Source organism: Equus przewalskii, chromosome 3 (genome assembly GCF_037783145.1).
Source record: "Equus przewalskii isolate Varuska chromosome 3, EquPr2, whole genome shotgun sequence".
Taxonomy (NCBI): Eukaryota; Metazoa; Chordata; class Mammalia; order Perissodactyla; family Equidae; genus Equus; species Equus przewalskii.
This window is the reverse complement of record NC_091833.1, coordinates 66493841-66515828: the sequence shown is the minus strand read 5'-3', so window position 1 is coordinate 66515828 and position 21988 is coordinate 66493841. Positions and strand designations below refer to the sequence as shown.

The 21988-nt window shown below is 36.6% G+C and overlaps 1 protein-coding gene across 1 annotated transcript in view; it reads right to left on the bottom strand.

The window, feature by feature from the left end:
* The window catches only part of LOC103552789 (transmembrane serine protease 11E), a 42065-nt gene extending 20823 nt beyond the window's left edge, over window positions 1–21242 (bottom strand). The window contains exons 1-3 of the mRNA XM_008523005.2: window positions 21117–21242; window positions 5710–5834; window positions 1476–1597 (exon numbers count right to left, since the gene is read on the bottom strand). Coding sequence (XP_008521227.1) covers window positions 1476–1597; window positions 5710–5834; window positions 21117–21124 — 255 coding nt within the window. The 5' untranslated portion in view covers window positions 21125–21242. The remainder of the gene's footprint in view (window positions 1–1475; window positions 1598–5709; window positions 5835–21116) is intronic.
* Between the last annotated feature and the right edge of the window lie 746 nt (window positions 21243–21988).

Here is a 21988-nt window from a genome sequence, read left to right as displayed (position 1 = left end):
ATAAGGTGGAAGAACATATTTTGTAGAGATATTTCTTACTACTACAAGTAAGAATTCTAGCCAACTTAAATTTATAAATTAGGAATCAAGGCAAAGACGTCAAGTGTTTCTTGTTTTCTGTGTGTGGATATTTACCACACACAGTTACTACAAGCTGGTAATTGATTGACAGAAACAATCAGCCTTTTTATTCTTTCTTATGTTTCATTGACTCTTGAGTCTTTGCACTCAAGGACAGTAACTTCGATTCTGAGACAAATCAGCACAGTACAGATGAGTCCTCTAATGCCAATATTCACTTCGAAATTTTTATTTAAGGGCTTTTTTAATGAAATAATTTCAAAATTAGTATTAATTTTGAAGGGTATTAAAGAATCCTATCTATATTCATTTATATTTGTCAGTCTGGATTTTATAAAATTTATTTTAGTGAATGGCACAAAGAACCAGGAAAATAGTTGCATCTTTTCTTGACATTTTTAGTTCCATTTCCTTTCCTTAGAGAAGAGCTTACTCATATATTTCCTGATTTGGTGGTTGAGTACAAATACAACCAGGATTTAACCTCTCCATCAGCAAGACATCCACATTCTCAAGCTTATATTCTACCAGGCAGCTTTCAGGAGGGTCACTGCCATTCTCTTCTTACTCAAGATATTGCAACTGGAAGACAACTTGGAAATTATCTAGTCTAATGCCTTAATTTTCGCATAAGGAAATTTGTTCAGAATGGTAAAGTGATTTGCCAAATGACACAACACTAGATAGTAGGTGGTACTAGAATGAGGTGTCCCAACTCCTGGTGTAGGGTGCTTTTCATCACATCATACCACTAATTGCCTCACAGACTATCAGAAAAAGTCCCAATTGTTCTCTAAGTAATCTGACAATGATGAGAAGTCATCACACAGGCCATTGCTGTTTTGGCCTATACGACTGATTTTTCTACTTTTTAAAATATTCGATTTATCCCTCAGGATGAATGTTGATGCCTTAAGGTTAGAGATGAGTATCCATGGATTTCCTATAGACTTATGTACCAAAAACTGGACCAAGGTTAGATATTTTTTAATACTAAAATACTACTAAAGTATGTTTCTGAATAGTTTCAATCTTCTGGTCTTTTGCTCAAGTTCTCTTCTTTAGGAAGTGTAGGATACAACAATCATTTTGGGGTTCACTTTCACAGTCTCAGAATTTCTGCATTCTGCTAATCAAAAGTGTAGCACTAGCTAAGGAAGGGTGAATAAGAGGGACAATAAAAGAATGACTGAAGGTCACTTGGTTCAGCCCTGAAAGACATACTCTCGAAAGTCATCTACTGTCAGTTTTGTTTTATCTCTCTCACGTAGGGCCTCTTCCCATTTTGCAAAGATATGCAAGATCAGTTGAATGGATGTTTCAGAAGCTAAGGTGCTAAAAATTATGGAAAAAATGATAGCATATGCCCTAGAAATGAAGAAAAAAACCCTTACCATTGATTCAATTTTCTGGCTCATTTCCATGAAATTTGTAGAAGCCTCTTTTCCAAAGTCATCATATAGTTTGTCACTTGTAAACGACAATGTGCTATAGTAATTGTAGGTCTTCCTTTGATCTATAAGGAAAGAGGCAAAAACCTTATCTGATTTTATCTGATTGTGTAAAGTATCATCATTTCTCCATTTGATGGTTGCTGCAAAGACTGAGACAGTAAAGAATGTCCCTACCCAGGTCATCATTTCCATCAGCCTGCCCTGAGCTTCTTGGTTATCTCAGACTAAAAGATAACAACATTCATCATCGAAAGATTTAGAGTATAAAAGCAGTAAGAAATGCTTGGTGTTCCTGTGGGTTAATTAGTCATGTGTTATCCATTCCTAAATAAACCACAAGGAGCAGCAAGTCACGCCATCCAAGCATAGAAACAGAGATGGATTCAGAAGCTTCCCAAGAATAAATGCATTTTTATATTCCAAAATTAGATTTTTCCCAGTTCAGTGAACTATGCATCAATTCAGGTGACAAGACTCTAGTGTAAGAAAATTTATTTTGGCTAGAGAAGGAGATGAGGACAGGGATTAAAATGTTAGGGGTTCAGAATATAGAAGTTTAGGGAGCTAAAGCTGCCGCCTGGCATAACCTTCCAGGAAAACTACTTAGTTTCACCTGGTTCCCTTGTCATCCATTTATTTTCTTCTTCCAGCCAAGGGATTGTCTTATCTGCTTCCTTAGCCTTTGTCTACACTTTCTGCATCCAGTTTAAGCAGCCCACATTTTTGGCCTGCAAAGAATTAATGCTACATAACTTTTCGTCTACCCTCCTGTACATGAAGCAAGCACAGAGCTCTCCAAAGACATTCAAAAAATATTAATGCTGACTAGGTTTTCTGTGAGAGACTGTGTGAAGCATTAGGAATGCAATGGTGATAAGACTATTGTGAATGGTTATTATAGGAAAATAGAGCATGCCTCACCCAGTCTCAATTTCTCACCTCTTCTCTCTTTCTCCTCATTCTTTCCCTCTTTACTTAAACCCCAGAGGAAAAGGAAACTAACATTGGGCACCTATGTCTTAGGTATATTCACATATCTCATTTAATTTACAATAACCCCATGGGAAGGCAGTATTATCCACATTTAACAGATAAGAACCACAGTCTCAGAAATGTAAATAAATTCCCCAACCTCAACATGACATAGCTAGAAAACGTAGAACTGGGTTTCAAGCCAACGTCTAACTCCCAAAGTACAAGCCTTTTTTTTTTTTTTTTTTTGCAGAGAAGGATTTACCCTGAGGTAGCATCTGTTGCCAATCTTCCTCTCTTTTACTTCTCTCTTCTCCCCAAACCCCCAGTGCATGTCTATATATCCTAGTTGTAAGTCCTTCTGGTTCTTATGTGGGCTGCCACCACAGTATAGCCACTGACATATCGGTGGTGTGGTTCAGCAACTGGGAAACAAACCTGGGCTGCCACAACAGTGAGAGTACCAGACTTTAACCACTAGACCATCAGGGCTGGCCCAGCACAAACTTTCTTTACATGCCACTTCTTGAGGTGGGAAAAAACCAAACCCAGTCATTGAAGCTATAGGAGAAAGCTCTCATTATATAAGAGTTATGCAAGAAAAACTATTGGTAAATTTCAAAAGAACATCATGGCTGTTCAAAGCATTTGGTGGGACAGAGAGAGAAGCCACCAGTGAGACTCTGACAAGGCCTAGGGTGACACATAGAGGATATGAGTGGCAGGCTGGAGACACTGAAAGGTCAAGGTCTCCCAAGTGAGGGACTAGGGAGGTTTTGCCTTCCTCAACTCCCTTTCATTAAATGGTCTTGCCCTGAATGGCCAGTGTGACCTGAGATGCAGGCAGGTCTATGGCAATATGCCATTTTCAAGTAAAATGTTTAATTTATTAAAATATTGACCAATAGTTTACATTAGGTCTAAAGTTGGACCCAAGATTCTGCATTTTAACAAGCTCCCAGAAGATGCTGGTGCTGTCGTATCTAATCACACATTGAATAGCAAGTTCTAAAGAGGAAGGGAACAGACTCTTCCATGTCCTTAGACCTGTTGGTTTTTTTAAATTATTAGATTGAATCATTTGAAATTGTCATTTACATAGGTCAAAAATGGTCATATACAGGCAATTTCATATGCTTCAACCAGATGAACAACTTCTCTACAGTCAATATTTTACTTTGCTCGATGGACTCAAGCAGGTCACTAAGTGTCAAAACATATTCCCATTTGCCATAATTGTATGGCAGGTGTAGTTGTTGAAAAATATTATTGGGAATATTAACAGAAAAGTAAGAGAAATAAAGATGAGCATGAGCTTGCTAATAATTTTCTAACAGGTTTGTAATTCTATAACCTACAATGATGTTGCTCATAATAGATCTACCTTCTGTTTTTCAAATCACAGAGGGGACAGAAATGTAGCCCCAAAAGCCACTGAGCACAAACAGCACACCCAAGTCCATGCTGTCCTGGGCTTTATGCCAAAATGATGTTTTTCCAAGTCTGATCACCTCCATCTTTGTCTATTTCTGTAATAGTTTTGTTTGCTTTCGTTTGGTTATCTAGGTGTGCCAGCTCCCAAATGCTCATGTGCTATATCCACACTGTTTTTAGTTTACATTCTCACATGGAGGGCATGTCACAAATATGACAGTAACAATCATCACAGCAATCACTGTTTATTCAAGTGCGTTGTGTGGGCAGTGGTAGTTGTGTGGTCCATATTACTCAGCTGATTATCCAAACAATAGGACCCAGGAACAGGTTAATGGAGAAATCTTGCCAGGTTCTCATTGTATGCATATGAGTAAGATGTGTAAGCCTTATATCACTTGGCTGGGAAGATGCAAAGGAAGAATAGAAAGGAAGATTTTCTCTCCCCAAGATAATGAGACCCTTAGCATTGCTAGGAAGTCCTTGTGAAGTCAGACAAATCAAAGTATGCCCCAAGAAAATGCCATAGGTATGATTCATCCATTTTTATTATTCATTGTTCAATAAACATGAAGTATCTAACATGTGCCAGGATCCTGCTAAATTTTGAAAATACGAAAGTGAATAAAATATAGTCCTAGTCATCCATGGAGAGGAATAATGATGCTTACAACATAACGGGACTAGGTATATTCAGAACAGAACTGTAGAACTGTAAAGTTATTTTAGCTGTTCTTTTTATTAAAAACATGCTCCAGAGAAATCATCAAAATGCAAATACTCCAAATTAAAAGATCAGCATGTGGACAAATTCTATCAAAAAAAAATCTTTACTTTAAACTGCCCAGAAATGATCCACCTTATTTGGGAAATTCAGATTGGACTTGTGTCTGCTGGGAGAAGATCATCAATTTACAGATCACTATTTCTCTTATCAGGAAAGCATCTTATGCAAATTCCCAATAAAATTAGAATCAAATGATTAGCTTCTTTGGTTACAGGGTCTTGAACATCAAAGCACCATCTAGTCACTAAGGGAGATACTAAACCAATAGGTCATAGTGAAGTCAACTAATTAAAACCTAAGGCAGAGTAGAAGGAAACTTCAGAAGGGTAGTTATACCCTGGAAGAACAGTTCTGAAGTACCCTGGGGACTTCTCCAATAACAGCAGTGTTCATGGTTCATCTAGCAGTGAGGTACCTGATTACCACAGAGTGAATCTCTTTCTAATTAACCTTCTCAGCATATCCTGTCCTCTTTAATTGCCTGCAATATATACCAAGATGAGATTTAAAATAACAGAAATAGGCACTTATTCAACAATATATCACTATGAGCATTTTTCCAACTTACTAGCACAGAATAGAGCCTACTTCTCTATGATCCCTGATTGTGTAATTAATTTATTGGACCATCAGGATTTCAGTGTTGGAATTGTTTTAAATCAAGGTGATTGCCCTATGACCTCAAACCACTAGACTCTAGCTCTCATATAGTCTTCCTCTAATTAAGACTTGATTATTGCATATTAATGAAAACTAGCATGTTATTTTTCAGCAGGAAGTATCACTACATCAAAGATAGAAGAAAGAATCTTTCTTGGCTTGTAAGGATTAAACAAGAGACAATGCAGGTAAAGAGTTCCTTGTACGAGCTATGCAAAAGAAGTTTAGTAATGAATGAATAAACCTGAGGCAAATCAAAACAGGAATGTACATGAGGAAATATTTTGGTTAAATCATGATGCCAGGGAAGTTCATACTTACTGTATCTCACATAATGGACGATGAGTCCAATGCACACCGCCAGCACAATTAGAGATATAAAGGTGATGAGGCCAATAACCCAGGGCTCCAGACAAGTTCGCTTCCTGGCCCTCACCACAGCTGGTCTGAGAAGAAATCAAATAGGTGGATTATATCACATTGCACGCTGCGCCCACTCCCTAGGTAAAGCAGATATTTCTGGGGAATTCAAGACACTCAGTTTGATGGTAGAGTATGTACTATTTTGGTTTAGAACACACCCTTGTTCTAATCCTGACTCTGGTTGCCTGACCTTAGGCAAGTAATTTGACTTCTTTGTGCCTATAAAAACGAAGATGATAATGATAGTACCTATCTCATAGGATTGTTGTAAGGATTAAATGATTTACTATATGTGAAGTGCCTACAACAGTGCCTGGCATGTAGAAAGTGCTATGTTAAGTGTTAGCCTATGATTTATCGAGCCAGCTATGTGCAGGATCCTGAGTTAGGCCCCGTAGGAGCTTCGAAATGTTTAAAGCCTGTTTCTACCCTTTATAATCTTAAACAGCTTATGAAATGTGTTATAACTTGAACCATACCAGGTTCCAGATAGAGTTTTTAATTCTATTCTCCTTCTATTTTTCTGATTTATTTCCAACCAAACTTTGAGGATATACATAAGAGACAACCAGAGTCCTCTTCTAAAGAACTGGAGTGTTTGAGCTAATATTTACCTCTAAACTTCAGTGATGCTGCAGGAAATCCCTTCTGCATGAGACTCCCCAATCTCTCCCATTTGTCCTGCCTTCAAAAACACATGTTACTGAAAAGTGTTGGTCAACCTGATTTTTCATTTGGTTAGTAAAGTTGCTGTTCCCTTGTGTTATATTGGTTGCCAAGCAAACTCAAAAGCTAGATAAAATGAAATAATAAAGTTAGAGTTGGCTAAGGAGTTTGAATACAATGCTGTTATTTTAAATTTCTTGAGGTATTTATCACGCGGGTAGATTCAGTGGCCTGTATTCTTATCTCCAGAGCTCTGGTGCATGAGGACTAGGGGAAAGTGTGGTGTTATCATGGAGGAGCACTGAGGGTTGAATCAGAGTGAAGAGAATTCTGAGCCCAGCTCTTTCCTTTACTAGTTTGGACAAATCATTTAGACTCTGAGCTAAGTTTCTCCATCTGTCATTATGAGACAGAGTACCCATTCTGTCTAAAGCACGTGTTGACTGTGGGACCCAGAATAAGATCATGGATGTGAAAACTTCTTGCAAACTGCAAAGAATTTTGCAATAAATAATTTTTGCTTACACAAATCGAGCAGACTCTGTTTCCTGGTGATATAAGACCAGAAAGTGATATTATCACTTTGGTCCCTGCTACACCGTCATCACATGCAGCTGTGCCTCAACACTCGGTTCTGCGGGAACACTGTTACAGAAATCAATAGTGTTATCTTCTCTACGTGACTCTGCCCCTGCTGAAGGCACTGGGGTGTAATAGAAGGCTCCAGAGACTCTACTTTGTCTCCTCCCATGTTCCTGTGATTTTCCCACATGGTCGTAGTCAAGGAAACTTCATCTTCCTCTCCAATCTCTTTCATCTCCAGTTCCCTTGAGTAGGATTCCAAACATCTGTTCCTAGAATGGCAATTACTGCAATATGAAAAGGCGTCTCCACAAGGAGCTTATTTTTTTAGGTGCAGATGTGCCTAAGAAGCCTAAAAACTGATTCTGGTTCCTTCATCCCTGAATGCTTTCTGTTCACCTGTTGCAGAAGGAAGGAGATGTGTGTAGCGGACGGACACAAAACTTTTGGGGGAATATGAGGAGGTAAGGGATTCTCAACTAATGTCAAAACATACTGGGTGAAGAATACAAATTTGTAACTGTAGGAAACACAATGTAATTTTCAAAAGTATATGATTGCTATATAGAGTTGTGAAAAATAAGAAGTTCTATTTGTTCCATAATAATTTTTAATCAAAACAGAAAAGTAAAACAATGCAGCCATTAAATTGATGAGGGAGAGCTACATGTGTTAATATGCAAATGGCCAATAATATATTGTAATGAAAAAATGTTGCAGAATAGTATGCATTCTATGTTCCACTTTTGTAAATAAATAAAACTATATATGTATGTGCATAGCAAAATATAGAGAGAGACACAAAATTGTTAACAGTAAGAAGTGAAATAATACAAATAGAAACTTTAATTCTAATTATGTAATTTTTTGTGTTATGGCGGATTTTTCTTAACAAGAAACATCATGGTTTGTGAATTAAACAAAAGAGAGACAAAGAAAAAGAGAGAGAGAGAAAAAAAATTTACAACAACAAAAAATTAACAAGGAAGATTAGACATGTCTTTTCGTGGAGTTCCTATCACTACAGTATCCAAGGTACCCTGGTGTCCTCCTTTGCTGACCCCCACCTTTCACAACTATTTTAGTGATGCTGTCTTTGGTGGCTTTAAAGGATGTAAGAGGGAAGGCATGGGACAAACAGAAAAGAGAATCCATCAAAAACACTTTGAATAAACAATTAAGAAAGTATGCTTTTTAAGTCCTGCCACCAACTTATTTATTATATAGTTTTGTACCAGCAGATTCAATTCTCTCTCTTACTTCCTCCATGTGAAAAACAGAGATAATAATTCCAAACCCTCCCCTACCTGATGAGCTATGTAGAGATAAAAATGATAAAGTATTTTATTATTTTGAGCTTCCAAGTATAAAATCATTTTATAAATAGAAAGGACTATTATTATCATTATTTTAATTATTAATAATAATGGTAATGACCACATTACTGAGATGTTTGTCAATTGAAACATTATTTCTTGCCTTCCCAGTGTGTATGGCATTCCTTTTCAAACTGATTCATTCTATTTCTTAATTACTTTTTTGTTGCTCTCTCAGCAAGTGATTCAATACTGAATTGCTCCAAATTTGATGCAGCAAAAGTGTGCTCAAAAAAATTAGTAAAATGGAAGAATAAATCGATTTTACATATTAACAGACACATATGTAATTAACCCCTTCCTGCACATAAACCCTCGTCCAATCATAACGGTGGCCTTTTGAAACTTATCTGAACTGCCTCATGGAAAACCACCTTCAGAAAGACTGGATGAATCCTTAGAGCTTCAATGGTATCAAATTCCTTTCTTTCTATGATTTTTCTTTTCAATTTGGGGACATATGTGAGTAGACAATGAGTATAGCAGGTAAATATAACAAGTGAATATAGCAGTTAAAATATGGGTACATTTGGGGCCAGCCCCGTGGCCGAGTGGTTAAGTTCACGTGCTCCACTTTGGTGGCCCTGGACTTCACCAATTCAGATCCTGGGCACAGACATGGCTCTGCTCATCAGACCATGCTGAGGCAACGTTCCACATAGCACAACCAGAGGCACTCGCAACAAGAATATACAACAATGTACTGGGGGGCTTTGGGGAGAAGACCAAGAAGGAAAAAAGGAAGATTGGCAACAGATATTAGTTCAGGTGCCAATCTTTAAAAAAAAAAAAAGTACATTTTTATAAGCCCCAAATTGCCAGAAGACAAGTAATATGTCCAGAGTTGCATTATCATTACCACTTCTTAATGTGTCACTTTTAGAATAGCACTAAAAAGGAAAAGCAGCAGCAACAACAAAAAGGCAAGGGAAACAGAATACTAACACAAAGAAAGCTCATGGCAAGCACGGGAGAATAAGTCAAGACTCATAGTGCTTCAAAGGAAAGTTTACCAGAACCAATCCCTTCATAACACCACCGCTATGGACTGATTCACAGTGGATCTCAAACTCTTTGCTCATTCTCTGTAATGGTGAGCTGCACTGATATTCTTAGTTCACATGTTTCACCAGCGCAGTCCAGCTGAGCAGTTTCAATGAACACGTGCACATATGTATAAAGCTGGGGGTGCCAGCCAAAGCATTATTATCAACTACTTAAGCCAGAGGTCAGCAAACTTTTCTGTAAAGATCCAGGTAGTAACTATTTTAGGCTTTCTGGGCCACACATTCTATGTTGCATCTACTCAGCTCTGCCATTGTAGCACAAAAGCAGCCATAGACAATACATATACAAATGAGCATGGCTATGTGCCAATAAAACTTTATTTCTGTACACTGAAATTTGAATTTCATATACTTTTCACTTGTCATGAAATATTTTTTTCTTTTGATTTGTTTTCAACCATTTAAAAGTATAAAAATCATTCTTGATTCAAACACTGTGCAAATACAAGTGGTGGGCCAGATTTGGCCCTTGGGCCATAGTTTACTGATGGCTGATATGAGTAGTAGCCTACAAGTCAATGCTAACTGCTTTGGGAAGCTATAATGATCTTTTCATTTTCTGGTCTCACTTGCATAGCAAATCTAATGTTTGGTACCACTGCCACTGACCTTGTTCTGGGAATTCTCACTAAAGCTGGTCCTATAGCTTAATAACAGGTTTCTCTTCTCTCTCCCCAGGCTCAGAATCACTTTCTATTACAATAAACTGTCTTTCTAGAAGTACTATAGCCGATGGCTGAGACTACTTGAAACCCAAGTGGGCCTCCATTAGCTTGGCGTTCCCTCTCTTCCCCAAAAGCTTTCGAGCTCTTTACCTTTGCTCCTGCTGCATCCTATGTGGAGTAACTTAGAATCTATTCTTTGCTTGTATCATAAAAGCCTGTGTGTATTTGAGAGTCAGTTCAAAAAGTGCCCTCCACTGGCCAGTGGCCGAGTGGTTAAGTTTGTGCACTCCGCTTTCGTGGCCCAGGGTTTGCCGGTTCAGATCCTCGACATGGACTTACACACCACTCATCAAGCCACACTGTGGCAGCATCCCACTTAGAAAAATTAGAGTGACCTACAACAAGGATATACAACTATGTACTGGGACTTTGGGAAGGAAAAAGAAGAGGAAGTTTGGCAACAGATGTTAGCTCAGGGCCAATCTTCCTCACCAAAAAAAAAAAGTCCCCTTCAGTCAGATTTATTCACCCCTGAGTATCACATCAAAAGTACGCATTTTGAGCTCCTTGAGGATAGGGTTTGAGCCTTACTTATCTCTGACCACATGCTCAAGAAATGTTCACAGAGGGAATTGAATTGAAGTTGACTAAGGCAATTGAACTGACCATTTGTCAGTACCACAATATGGGTTTTGAGCTCTCAAAGCACTTCTGGTCTGCCTCAGTCTTAGAAAAGAACTTGTAATATTACACACAAGGAAAGGCAGGTCAGACACGCTGAAAGATGATTACTATTTAAGTAAAGCCTGATTTCCATAAAACACTTTATATAATGATCAAGATTTTTTTAATATTTCTGTTTAACCCGTGTTTAAAATATGATTTTCCAACTGTGATTTGATCTATCCACTGTAAAGTGTTACCACAGTACAGCAAGTGACAAATGCAAATAAGGGGACATTAATTTCAAGAAAACAAATTATTTGGTGTCATTGAATGTCTGTAGGCTACAATATACAAACAAAAGCGTAAAGAAAGGTACCATAATGAAGTAACAGCACAGTACCTTGTAACATTGCTAATTCTCTAAGTTGGTGCTTAAGATTTAAAATATCAGTTAATAAATGTTTACTCAATTTTGTTATTTGTTTGGCACTAGCTTATTTCCTTGGCTCATAGGATTGTGTCTGCTTGTCCTCTCCATGTAAATACTTCAGATGCTTTTTCTTTTGTGGAAGATTAACACCAGCAGGCATTGGTGAGATCTTCAATCTTTATTACACTTTCCAGAAAAAGACTACAAAAATATCCAGAGTGGAACTAAAATTTTGTATGTGTGTGCATGGATCATATGTTTTCATTGGTTTTTTTTTTTAGAAAAAGAAGAAATTACTTTAAAATTGTGAATAACATATCTCTATCCTGTCCACTGATACACAAACAGATCAATAAAGTATCTAATCACATCAGCCAGGGCCTTGGACTGAATTACATGTGCATTCCCTACAATGCTAATTATGAGCAGTTCTCACAGAGAAGTTACAGTTATAACAAGGTGGTAGTCCAGTAGCCAGACAACTATTTCCATTTTCTTTTTTCTTCTTGCACCAAAACAAATGGAAGGAAACAATGCTTTTATTAAAAATGTTTTGATTTCTATTCCACCTTGTTCCAGACTGGCTGAAAGTGGTTTATAAGGATATATATATATCTCATATATATGGCATTAAATTAAATTTAGAGATGCAAGAAGAAAGCAAAATGTAAATGAAAATATAAAATGGAAATAGTACTAAAGCTTCATATCATAATTCCCATCTAGACATTTCCCTAAATCAGCCACAAAATGTGTAGCTTTCTAGTAGTGTAATGAACTATGTTCTCCACAATATTCTTAGCGTAGAAACAAAAATTACTTTTATACTACTCTTAGTATGTCCCTCAATACTGGCAAATAGCATCAATTACTATTCAGTAACAGTAATTTGATGGGGGGAGGGGAGCAGGGTGAAATCATTCATACCAAGCTCTATGATGATTTTTTAAAATATCTGAAAACAGTTCCCTAATTATTATTGAAAAGGCTCCATACGGCATTTTCACATTGTAAAGTATCTGAAGATTATTGAAATCATAAACTTAAAACAGTTTTGCTTAATACAGTAGTAACTTTTTAATAAATGCTGGGAATGACAGAAAACTCTACCACTCATTAAAACTGTTAACTTAGGCAAAACCGGTAGCTTAACCATTCCTATGTTTAACCAACTCTAAAAGATTATATCTTTCCTCCCACTTACTTTAAAAGGAAGTTGTGAAGATCGCATATGATATCATCAGACTTTGTTAGATACATGTATTATACATGTCTTAGTGGCAACTCAACAGGAAGGAGTACCTCTGATCTCCATTGTGTTATCATTGGGGTCTTTATTCAGTTCTCAACCAGATATGGTGCAGCACAGGAAATTACAAACAGATTTAGGCTGATACTTCGCTTCATCTCTAGAAATTTATAATCACAGATAAGTGCAAACAAGTTAAAGATATTATTAAGTAATTAGGTATGGGTTTATAGATTTATAAATTGAGCCATTTTAACCTTAAATTCCACTAACATATTTGTTTTCTTTTCCTCAAACTCTTTCCAGTTCAAGATAATAAATTGGCATGACCTAAGCAAGCAACTTTAAAAGCTGCAGTTTCCCACAGAAATGTTGACAAGGAATGGCATTGCAGCTAGTCATAGGGAATTGTGCACACTTAAAAATGTAGAATAAAACTAAGAATTAACAGGGAGTATGTGAGTATGTCACAGCATGTCTATCAGAAGAAAAATGGTTGAGAAATCTGAGCTAGGGACATTCTTGAGGCTGCTAATAAACAGTGAAGACTTTCAGAAAAGTTTTGCAATGGTAGATGTCTTCCCACCAAATCTTTCGCGCGACTTTGTCTAGATGCCTCCTATAAGAGTTGGCATGATATAGTGGAAAAAACTGCGCACTAGAAGACCAGTGACCTGTGTCTTAGTCCTAAGTGTCTTCATTTAAGGACTAAGTCATTTCATCTAAGTCCGAAGTTTCTCAGATGAGAAATCTAAAGCATATTCAACATCATACAAGCTCCAGTATTTCTTAACCCCCAGTCTGTATGATGTTGAATGTGCTCTCATTTTCTTCATTTGTTAAAAAATAATGGGAATTCTAATTGATCTACATGTTTTTTAATTTCCACCAAAGCCAAGTGTTCCATGCCTCAAATAACCTAGGAATGCTTATTATTATAATTAAAATGCAGCATTTATTAAGCAATCAGCTTTAACATAATTTTTCAAATGCATCATTTTTGTGGTGGCTATATCCCAGATAATTTGGAATGGTCAAACCAAGGGACTGCAAATCATTTGAAATAATCCAAGTATCAGACCTATGAGGAAGTCAAAGATTTCTTTATTACTTACATCCTAAGCCAGTTTTAAAATCCCTAGGCCCACAAAATTGCATTTTACATAAGCAACTAATGACCCCTAAAATTGGAATGTGCCAGTTGAAACACATGCTAAGACCTTGTGATGTCCCCCAGGTCGCTATTTCCCCTGGCAAGCACTGTAAGCCATACACCAAAAACCTCTCAGACAATCTAAAAATTCCTGGATATAATAAAAGCCTATCTGAGTTAATATAGCAATGAAGGATAACCAGAAAATGTATGGATTCTGTAAAAATTTATATTATTCTTCTAAAACTGAAATTTCTTGATTAATGAATTTCCTGCCCCAATTGCTGACCTATAATATACAGAAGTATTGAATTTTAATTTTTGGGTGGAATGCAAGATTTGTGAAATTGATCATTATATACTCAATTATACTCTAATATGTTGACATTTTAATAATAACATATAGCAAAATATGCTCAGATTTGTTAGAATAAGGTAGAATTTGCTATGCAAATTAATACCATAAAATTATAAGAAAAGTATTATTTTATCCAAAAAAACAAATATTTTCAGTTACCATGTCCATGGATTTAATTCATATCTATATGCTGGTGGCTACCAAATCTATAACTGCAGCTTAGATCACTTGTCTAAACTTCAGACCCATATATCCACCACCTCCTGTGTGTCACAACAGGATATACTTCTCATCATTCAAATTAACATGTCTGTAGTACAGACTAGTAGGTGCCTATCCCAAATATTTGTACTTTTTCCTTAACGTAGAATCCTCGATCTTTAGTTGGGCACGTGGCCACCTAGAAAATAGAACAACATCCTTTGTCCATAGGAGTCTCCAGATGAATAAGTTCTGACCAGTGCAGTCTCTGTTCCAGTGGCTAGAATCCTGATGAGCGTTCCATAGCTAGAATACATATGCGCTGGTTGGAGCTCAGGCAACCATATTCAGCCATGATTTGGAGGACATGTGTTCACATTGGTGGGACAGCACAACAATAGGAGCCTAGATTCCTAATTACTTTGCGAACCTCCCTATCAGCCCTTACCTGCCTGCCTCCAGATGTGTTTTACATTAAACTTAAATAAAATTACATTTTAGATAAGCCACTTTATGCTAGGTTTCCTGTTACTCATTGCTAGATTTGATACTATTACAATATGCAAAACAGATGAGTTGCAATCAAGGTAAATTGACATTTTTATGTAATTATCTTTGAGAACAGAGGACATCAAGAAACATATTTATCACTTCTCTTGTAGTTTCTGTATACGAAAAAGATAAAAATATTTTTATTTAATATTCTCTAGCAGCATGAGTTTAGGATACAAGTAATAAATCTAATAGTAGTAAATCAGGAGACCAAGTTTCCACTGAGGATCTCATTGTAATAAGCTGCGTGACTTTAAGCAAATGACTTCCAATCTCTTGCTTAGTGAATCAAGGTCTGCGCTTTGGCGTCAAACAGCCTGACTTTAGTCTGGCTTTGCCTCTCTCTAGCTAGGTGGCTCTGAGCAAGCTACTCACCCTCTTCAAGTCTACATTTCCCCATCTATAAATGGAGATAATGATAGGAACTAACTGTAGAGTTCTTCTAAGTGTTAAAGGAAGTAATGCTTATTGAGCAATTGGCATCATGCCAGGCAAACGGTAAATGCTCCACAAATGTAGCTTTGTCATTTTTTCTTCTTCATAATGAGAAATTAATTTGCTTTTAAAGCAGGTTGAAAAATCGCTCAAGTTGCCTCACGTGAGCCTGAGGGGATAAGAAGATAGAGCAGGTGATGCTCCCAAGTCTTAGTTCTGATCTACCCATAGCAACTCTGCTCCAGGCAGCAGGCCTTACGTGCAAAAGCGATTCAACTGACAAAGAAAATATGGAAAACCACTCGTTTTTGGACCCATCTAGCTCTGAGAATCTATGAGTAAGGCCAATGGTCAGCCATGAAGTGTACAGTTTAGTGCAAGGATTTAGAAACTCTAATTATGAAGCCCAAATCTACCTTTTCTGTGGAATCCAGTAATAGATGTCCAAATGCTTAATTATGACTTGAACGTATTATATAGTTTGAAAGGTTGGTTTGAAATATTTTAGATGTAGTCTTTACTCTCTTAGGTATTTTCTTGATTAGGAAAGTTGAGACATAAGATTAAGCTAATTGTCTGAAGAGCAAGGAAAGTTAGCACTGCTTAACCAGAGAGCACATGTAATTCCAGGGGTCATGAGGTGGTGGAGGCAGCAGGGAGTACTAGACAACACAGGACTGGAGTCAGAACACGTATGCTCAAACTCCAGCTCTACCAATCACTTACTCGGAGATTTGGCAGTCTCATCTTCCTAATCTTTGGTTTCTCTATCTGTAAAGTCATGGTAATATTAAAAGAGTCTGCCTCACAGGGTTGTTGATAAGTATCAAATGAGACGATGTATGTTGGAATCGCATATATATATAATATATGTTCCTACCATAAGTACCCTCTCTGAATTTTGCTAAATATGACCTGACAATATTTTAATGTACAATAAGTAATTTTAACAAGGGCATGTATTTCTATACAAATTCAAATGGTAACGATAATAACTATACAATAATAATATTTCCTAGGTCATGTAGTCACCTGTGTTAATTTAACCCTTCCACCTGACAATATTGGACTCAGTATACAAGTGAACTGGGAGGACTGATTCTCTCTCTAGTATTAACTGACTCATTCATTCCTGTGACTACATGCAAATTACCGAATCTTTGAATGTTGTATCCCTTACTTTATGGAACACAAACAGGAATGTTTCCCGTCTAGCAGCCTCAGAGGTCTATTTAGAAGACTATCTATTCAATAATAACATTGTTCCTTGTAAAAGTAACTTTTATGTCTTTTAACATGATAAGACAGCTAAATCAACATAGCAGTAGAACCATCTAGGCAGATAAAGAAGACATTGTGAGGATGGTATAGCATTGTGATTAAAAGCATAAGTTTAAAGTCAGATAGACATAGGTTAATTCCCAGTTTTGCCATTTATTATGCTGGGGCAAAAATGTTACCTCTCTGAGCCTCAGTTTCCTCATCTATAAAGTGGGTATAATAATATAACCATAGATTGTTATAAAGATTAAATGTGCATGATATTTTAGGACAATAGTTCACACATAGTATGTATGAAACAAGTGATAGCAATTATTTTTTGCTCTACACTGACACACATTTGACTATAAACTAAGTGTTAAACCCTGTATCTGCTTTTGCAACTTCAAAAAAAGAGGTATCATCTGACATCTTCAGATGAAAGGTTACAAGATAGAATTTAATGATGACTATATGGCACTTTGGATTCCCCTAGGATTAGTTCTATCATCTCAGAATTACTATTCTAAAATCTCAGAAGTTTCTCAACCATGCAGACCATGTATGTACATGGAAGAAGGTTGGGCTTGTAGGTTCTGGCATGACTCGTGTTGCTGCAGCCCATTTTTCTTTCTCAACCTCTTAAAACTTTCCTACTTTCTAATCCCCTCATTTCAAACCTATTAAATTATGCCTGAAACTGTGAGAGCGTGCTTCACAATTCTCATCCACCATCTTCAATGAGAATATGTCCAAAAGAGGGTGCTTTGAGAAGTTCTTGGCAAAATTCCTCTAAACCCTAACCCTGACATGGCCATGAAACACAGCCACAGCATCCATTTCACCACCTACCATCTTAGAAGACCTGATCCACAACTGCCCAACTCCCCCCATCCTCAAGCACTAAAGCCATCAGGCATGCTTATGAGTCTCAGTGCTGATACTGAAGCACATGATGTTGCTTTTTTCTTGAATGTTTCTATTTCTCCCTTCTTTTTATTGAAGCAATGGCATATTTTTGGAGAAAAGCAGACAACAATGAAAGAATAAAAAGGTCCGTTGTTAGATGGTTATAGATCCTACAGACTGATGAATTCCTTCCACGAAATTCCCCACTAAGATGAACTTGATTTTCACACAATAGCAAATGTTGTAATCTTTTTTAGAAAACAGTGGTGATGTAACTGAAGTCATTGATCACCTTTGAGATAGCGCAAAAAAGTTAGGTCACATTCTTGTCTTCTTTAAATACAAAGACAGGTTTAAAAAAATTAAATAAGGACAGTCTGTGCATTCTTTAAAATGTTTTTAAAGACCTATAAATTAAAGTAAAATTATACTACCACCTTCAGCATATATGTACATTATTTCATATTAATCTGTATATGATCTGTTTCTTTGCCTATATGTTCACATTTTCTCTGTGTGTGTATATGCACAGGTGCATGTTTTCCATTTCTCTGTTTGAGTGCAAACTGCCCAAAAATCCTTCTTTTAGCTCCCCACACATCATAGACAATGTGTTACAGTAGAAAGAGTGTAGACTTTAGAGCCAGAAAGGCCAAGGTCAGATTCTAGGTCCAAAAGGTACTAACCCTGACCAAACTGAGCTACAGTTATTTCGTCTTTTAAAGGAGTGATAACAATAACTGCTTCTCAAGGTATTGCCAAAATTAAATGAGAGAGCATTTTACAAAATGCACAACAGGTGCTCAACAGATAGTTTCTGCCAGACAGAACTTAGTACATAATGAGAACTCACTAAAAGATATTACATTGACCAGGGCTGATGTTAGCTGAAGAAGTGAGAGCCAGTGTTCAACAGCTGGAGCAGGATCATATAGCAACTCTGGATCTAAATCTCAGTAGAATGGCCTCCAATATCACTATCAACTAATTTTAGGGGGGGCGATATTGCTAGCTTAGTTTTACATTGAGATTTTCCTTATAAACAGATTTTTAAGATCTAAATGAGACCAGCTTCCTTGTTTGACACCCACTACCCAAATCCTGTTTGCATCCTCCCTTCAGTTTCCCATAGCTTCTGAAATTATCCTCTCCTCCTTAATCATCACTATGTTGCACAAATGAGTACTCTTCTCCCTCGGAGGGAAAGGTGACTAGGGAGAGAGCACCTCCCATTAAGATATAATCATACCAATTTACGTAAAACAAAGGACTACCTCTTTTAACAGCTGACCTATTTCATTTCTGCTTTAATTTCTTTCCATCTTCCAAGTTCCTTCCTTTTTTATGGCTTTACACTGTATAAGTTCTTCTCAAATTTTAGTGCAAATAAGAATTACCTTGTGTGACTTTTAAAAATACGGTTCCCATGCCTCAACCAGAGATTCATTAGAATTTCTGGGATGAGAACTGAACTTTTCTACTTTAAATAAGCACCCAGTGAATCTAAAGCAGGGAGTCCATGGGCCATACTTTGACAGTTCTTACCGTACTGAGTAAAAACTAAAGTTGTCCATTTTGTTTCATTTGGTATTGCTCATTTCGCCTTCATCTATCTAAATGTATGTGGCTATTAATGTCTATAAATTTGGTATGCTTACCTTTAATTGTTGTCAGTGGTTGCTGGTGAATATAATTACCATGCATCACCATCACCAATAAATATATCCTTCTCTTCTCAAATCTCTACCCTATAAACTTATTTCTGATAGAGTTTTCTTTAACCTTCTGCTGCATGTGTGTTTATAAAATTCACAGGTTGATCTTTTCATGCTCAAAGAATAGTCTAACATAAGAGTTTGGGAGAAATGGCAGCATTTCCCTGGTCCAAATCTCTTTTTACCCTTAAATTCTAAAATAGTGGTTCTCATTTACAACAGGTGAAGTGGGGGAGGAAGTTATCAGAAATTTTTCAAGGAAGAAGCATGTCATTTGATGAAGCTCTCCATTTCTTATGTATATGCCTTCCCTGTTATGAACCAGTGTCCTTTAAAAGAAATTGCCTTCATATAGCCCACCATTTCAATTATACCCCTTTCATCAAAGCATTCCCATTGGTACACTTATTCCAACAAATGTGCATGGTAAATTTAATCCCTTTCCACTCTAGTCCATTCTCTCAACATCTCCTAGGCCCACTCAAACATAGATGTGCTTTGCTTTTTAGGCAATTTTCAGATCAGGAAAGTGCTTTTTGTTTGTTTAATTTTTTTCCTTGAGAGGTACCTTCCATTTACTCTGAAGCAGGACTAAAAAATAAGTACATCGTTTGCTTCAAATTAGAGACTATACTCAGAAAAATTCAACCCCCACATTATAGGTCCTCTGCACAAATTTCAGACTCACTCAGTTCTAGCATAGACAAAGCCTGGAATCTATTTGGTATCTTGAGTTTTACAGAGATTATATGTTTAAATAAAAGCACTGTTTTCTATAGCAATATTCTTAAAGATAATGCAAGAAAAAAGGTAGGACACAAAACCATCATGGATTATAGAGACGTGTTTGCAAAAGGCAGGGAGCCCTAAGAGGTCTGAATAAATCTGTAATATCTGTATCTCTTAGTTGCTTCATTGACATGTATAGAAAAGTATTAAACCTCTCATAACAAGTACTCTAGGGCTTTCTTTCTATCAATGACAGAGTCTGAGTGTTTTCCCCTATTTAGATTCCATTGGAAGTTTGACATTTTTCAAACTTTTTTTCAAAGTAGAAATTAATTAAAAATGATATGCTAATATATCAATTAGAAACAATAAAATTTTAATCTGAACATAAAATTATTTTCAGATTCCAAATTAGCACACTAAAACTTTGTTACTGTTTAGTTTCTCCCATTGAAAGAAAACCATTTCAAAATAATTATGACTTACCTATTAGAGAAGTTGATCTTGATCAGGTACATCATTGGATTTATTTTAAAAATCTAATTATAAAAATCTAATCCTATTGGGGCTGGCCCCGTGGCCGAGTGGTTACGTTCGCGCGCTCCGCTGCAGGCGGCCCAGTGTTTCGTTGGTTCGAATCCTGGGCGCAGGACATGGCATTGCTCGTCAGACCACGCTGAGGCAGCGTCCCACATACCACAACTAGAAGAACCCACAACGAGAAATATACAACTATGTACTGGGGGGCTTTGGGGAGAAAAAGGAAAAAATAAAATCTTTAAAAAAAAAAAAAAAAAAAAAAAATCTAATCCTATTGTCTTCTTAAATTGTTTCTTATTCTTTCAAAACATCTACAATTTTTAAAATTTAAGCTATTTGCTTACAGAAACACATGTAATTTGGATCTGCATGATTTCAGATTTTTCTTCTCATGTATACTTCCAAAAATGAGTATTTTCTTAATAAGACACATAATGCCCAGGCTAAAAACACGTTCTGTTATTCTTGAAAACAAAGAAACAAACAAACTAAAAGACAGGTGTCAAACACCTTTATCTTTTGTTGAATTCTTCCAAAAGTACATAGAAAACATTTTGGTATGAGACATAAGAGGATAGGGCACACTCATATAGAAAGAATAGAAATCTATTTCTTGGCATAATTTCATGTAAATTATCAAAAGTATTTTTCTATATTCAACAAATAATAAACTGGAGATCTACACATTCCTTAGTATGGTTTGTGTCTTTTTAAACTACAAGTTAACTTAAGAAAAGGAAAAAGGAACTCACCGATACATTGCTGACCAGCAAGGAAGAGTCCTGTGGAGACGGAGGTCTGCAATCAAGTGTGTGCATCCAGACTCTATCAGCAACTTCGTGGGCTGGAGTAAGGTGAAGAAAGAACTTACTGATGATCCAAACAGAACCAGTCTGACAGGTCTTGGCTAGTGTGGTGGGAACTGTTTATGTGACTAGTAGGACAAAGTCAAACATTATAAGGAGCAAGAGAACATAATTTACAAGCACTTTCTAGGAGTGGGAACTTAAAAGCTTTTAAGTCATAAAATAACAATAATTTGAAATTGTTACCATAAGCCAGAATTTTTATAAAAGTCAGATGTTTAAATCTAGAAAAACAATTTTAAATCATCTTGCTCAGCCTCCTCATGTTTCCACTGAAAAAACTGAGGTGACTTTTTGTTTGTTTTAATTACTTCTCTCTCTTACAGGGAAAGAGGATAGGAAGAAACAGACAGAGGAAGGAAAGGAAATCAGGAGATATTATCCTTATATGTTCCATACAGTGTGCATTCTGAGTTTTATCTTTATAATTTGACATTTTTGTCGTAGTGATGAATGTAGAAAGCATTGAATAACTTAACCATTGATCTTTTTAAGCCAACATTCAGATTATATCCTATATGTTTTAGTCACAAACAGTAGAAAGCCTACTCAAGCTGTTTCAAATACAAAGACACTTAAAATTGAAGTCTACAGAGAGAATTTAAATTTCAGAAATGGTTTGATCAGGTCCTATCTCTATTCCCAAGTTCCCTTTTTCTTTTTTTCTTTGCTCTTGCCCTTTCGCTTGTCCACTTTGGCCTCTAGCTAATTCTCTATTGGTTGCAAGTCAGTCTACTCCCTTCCACTTCTTTCCTCAG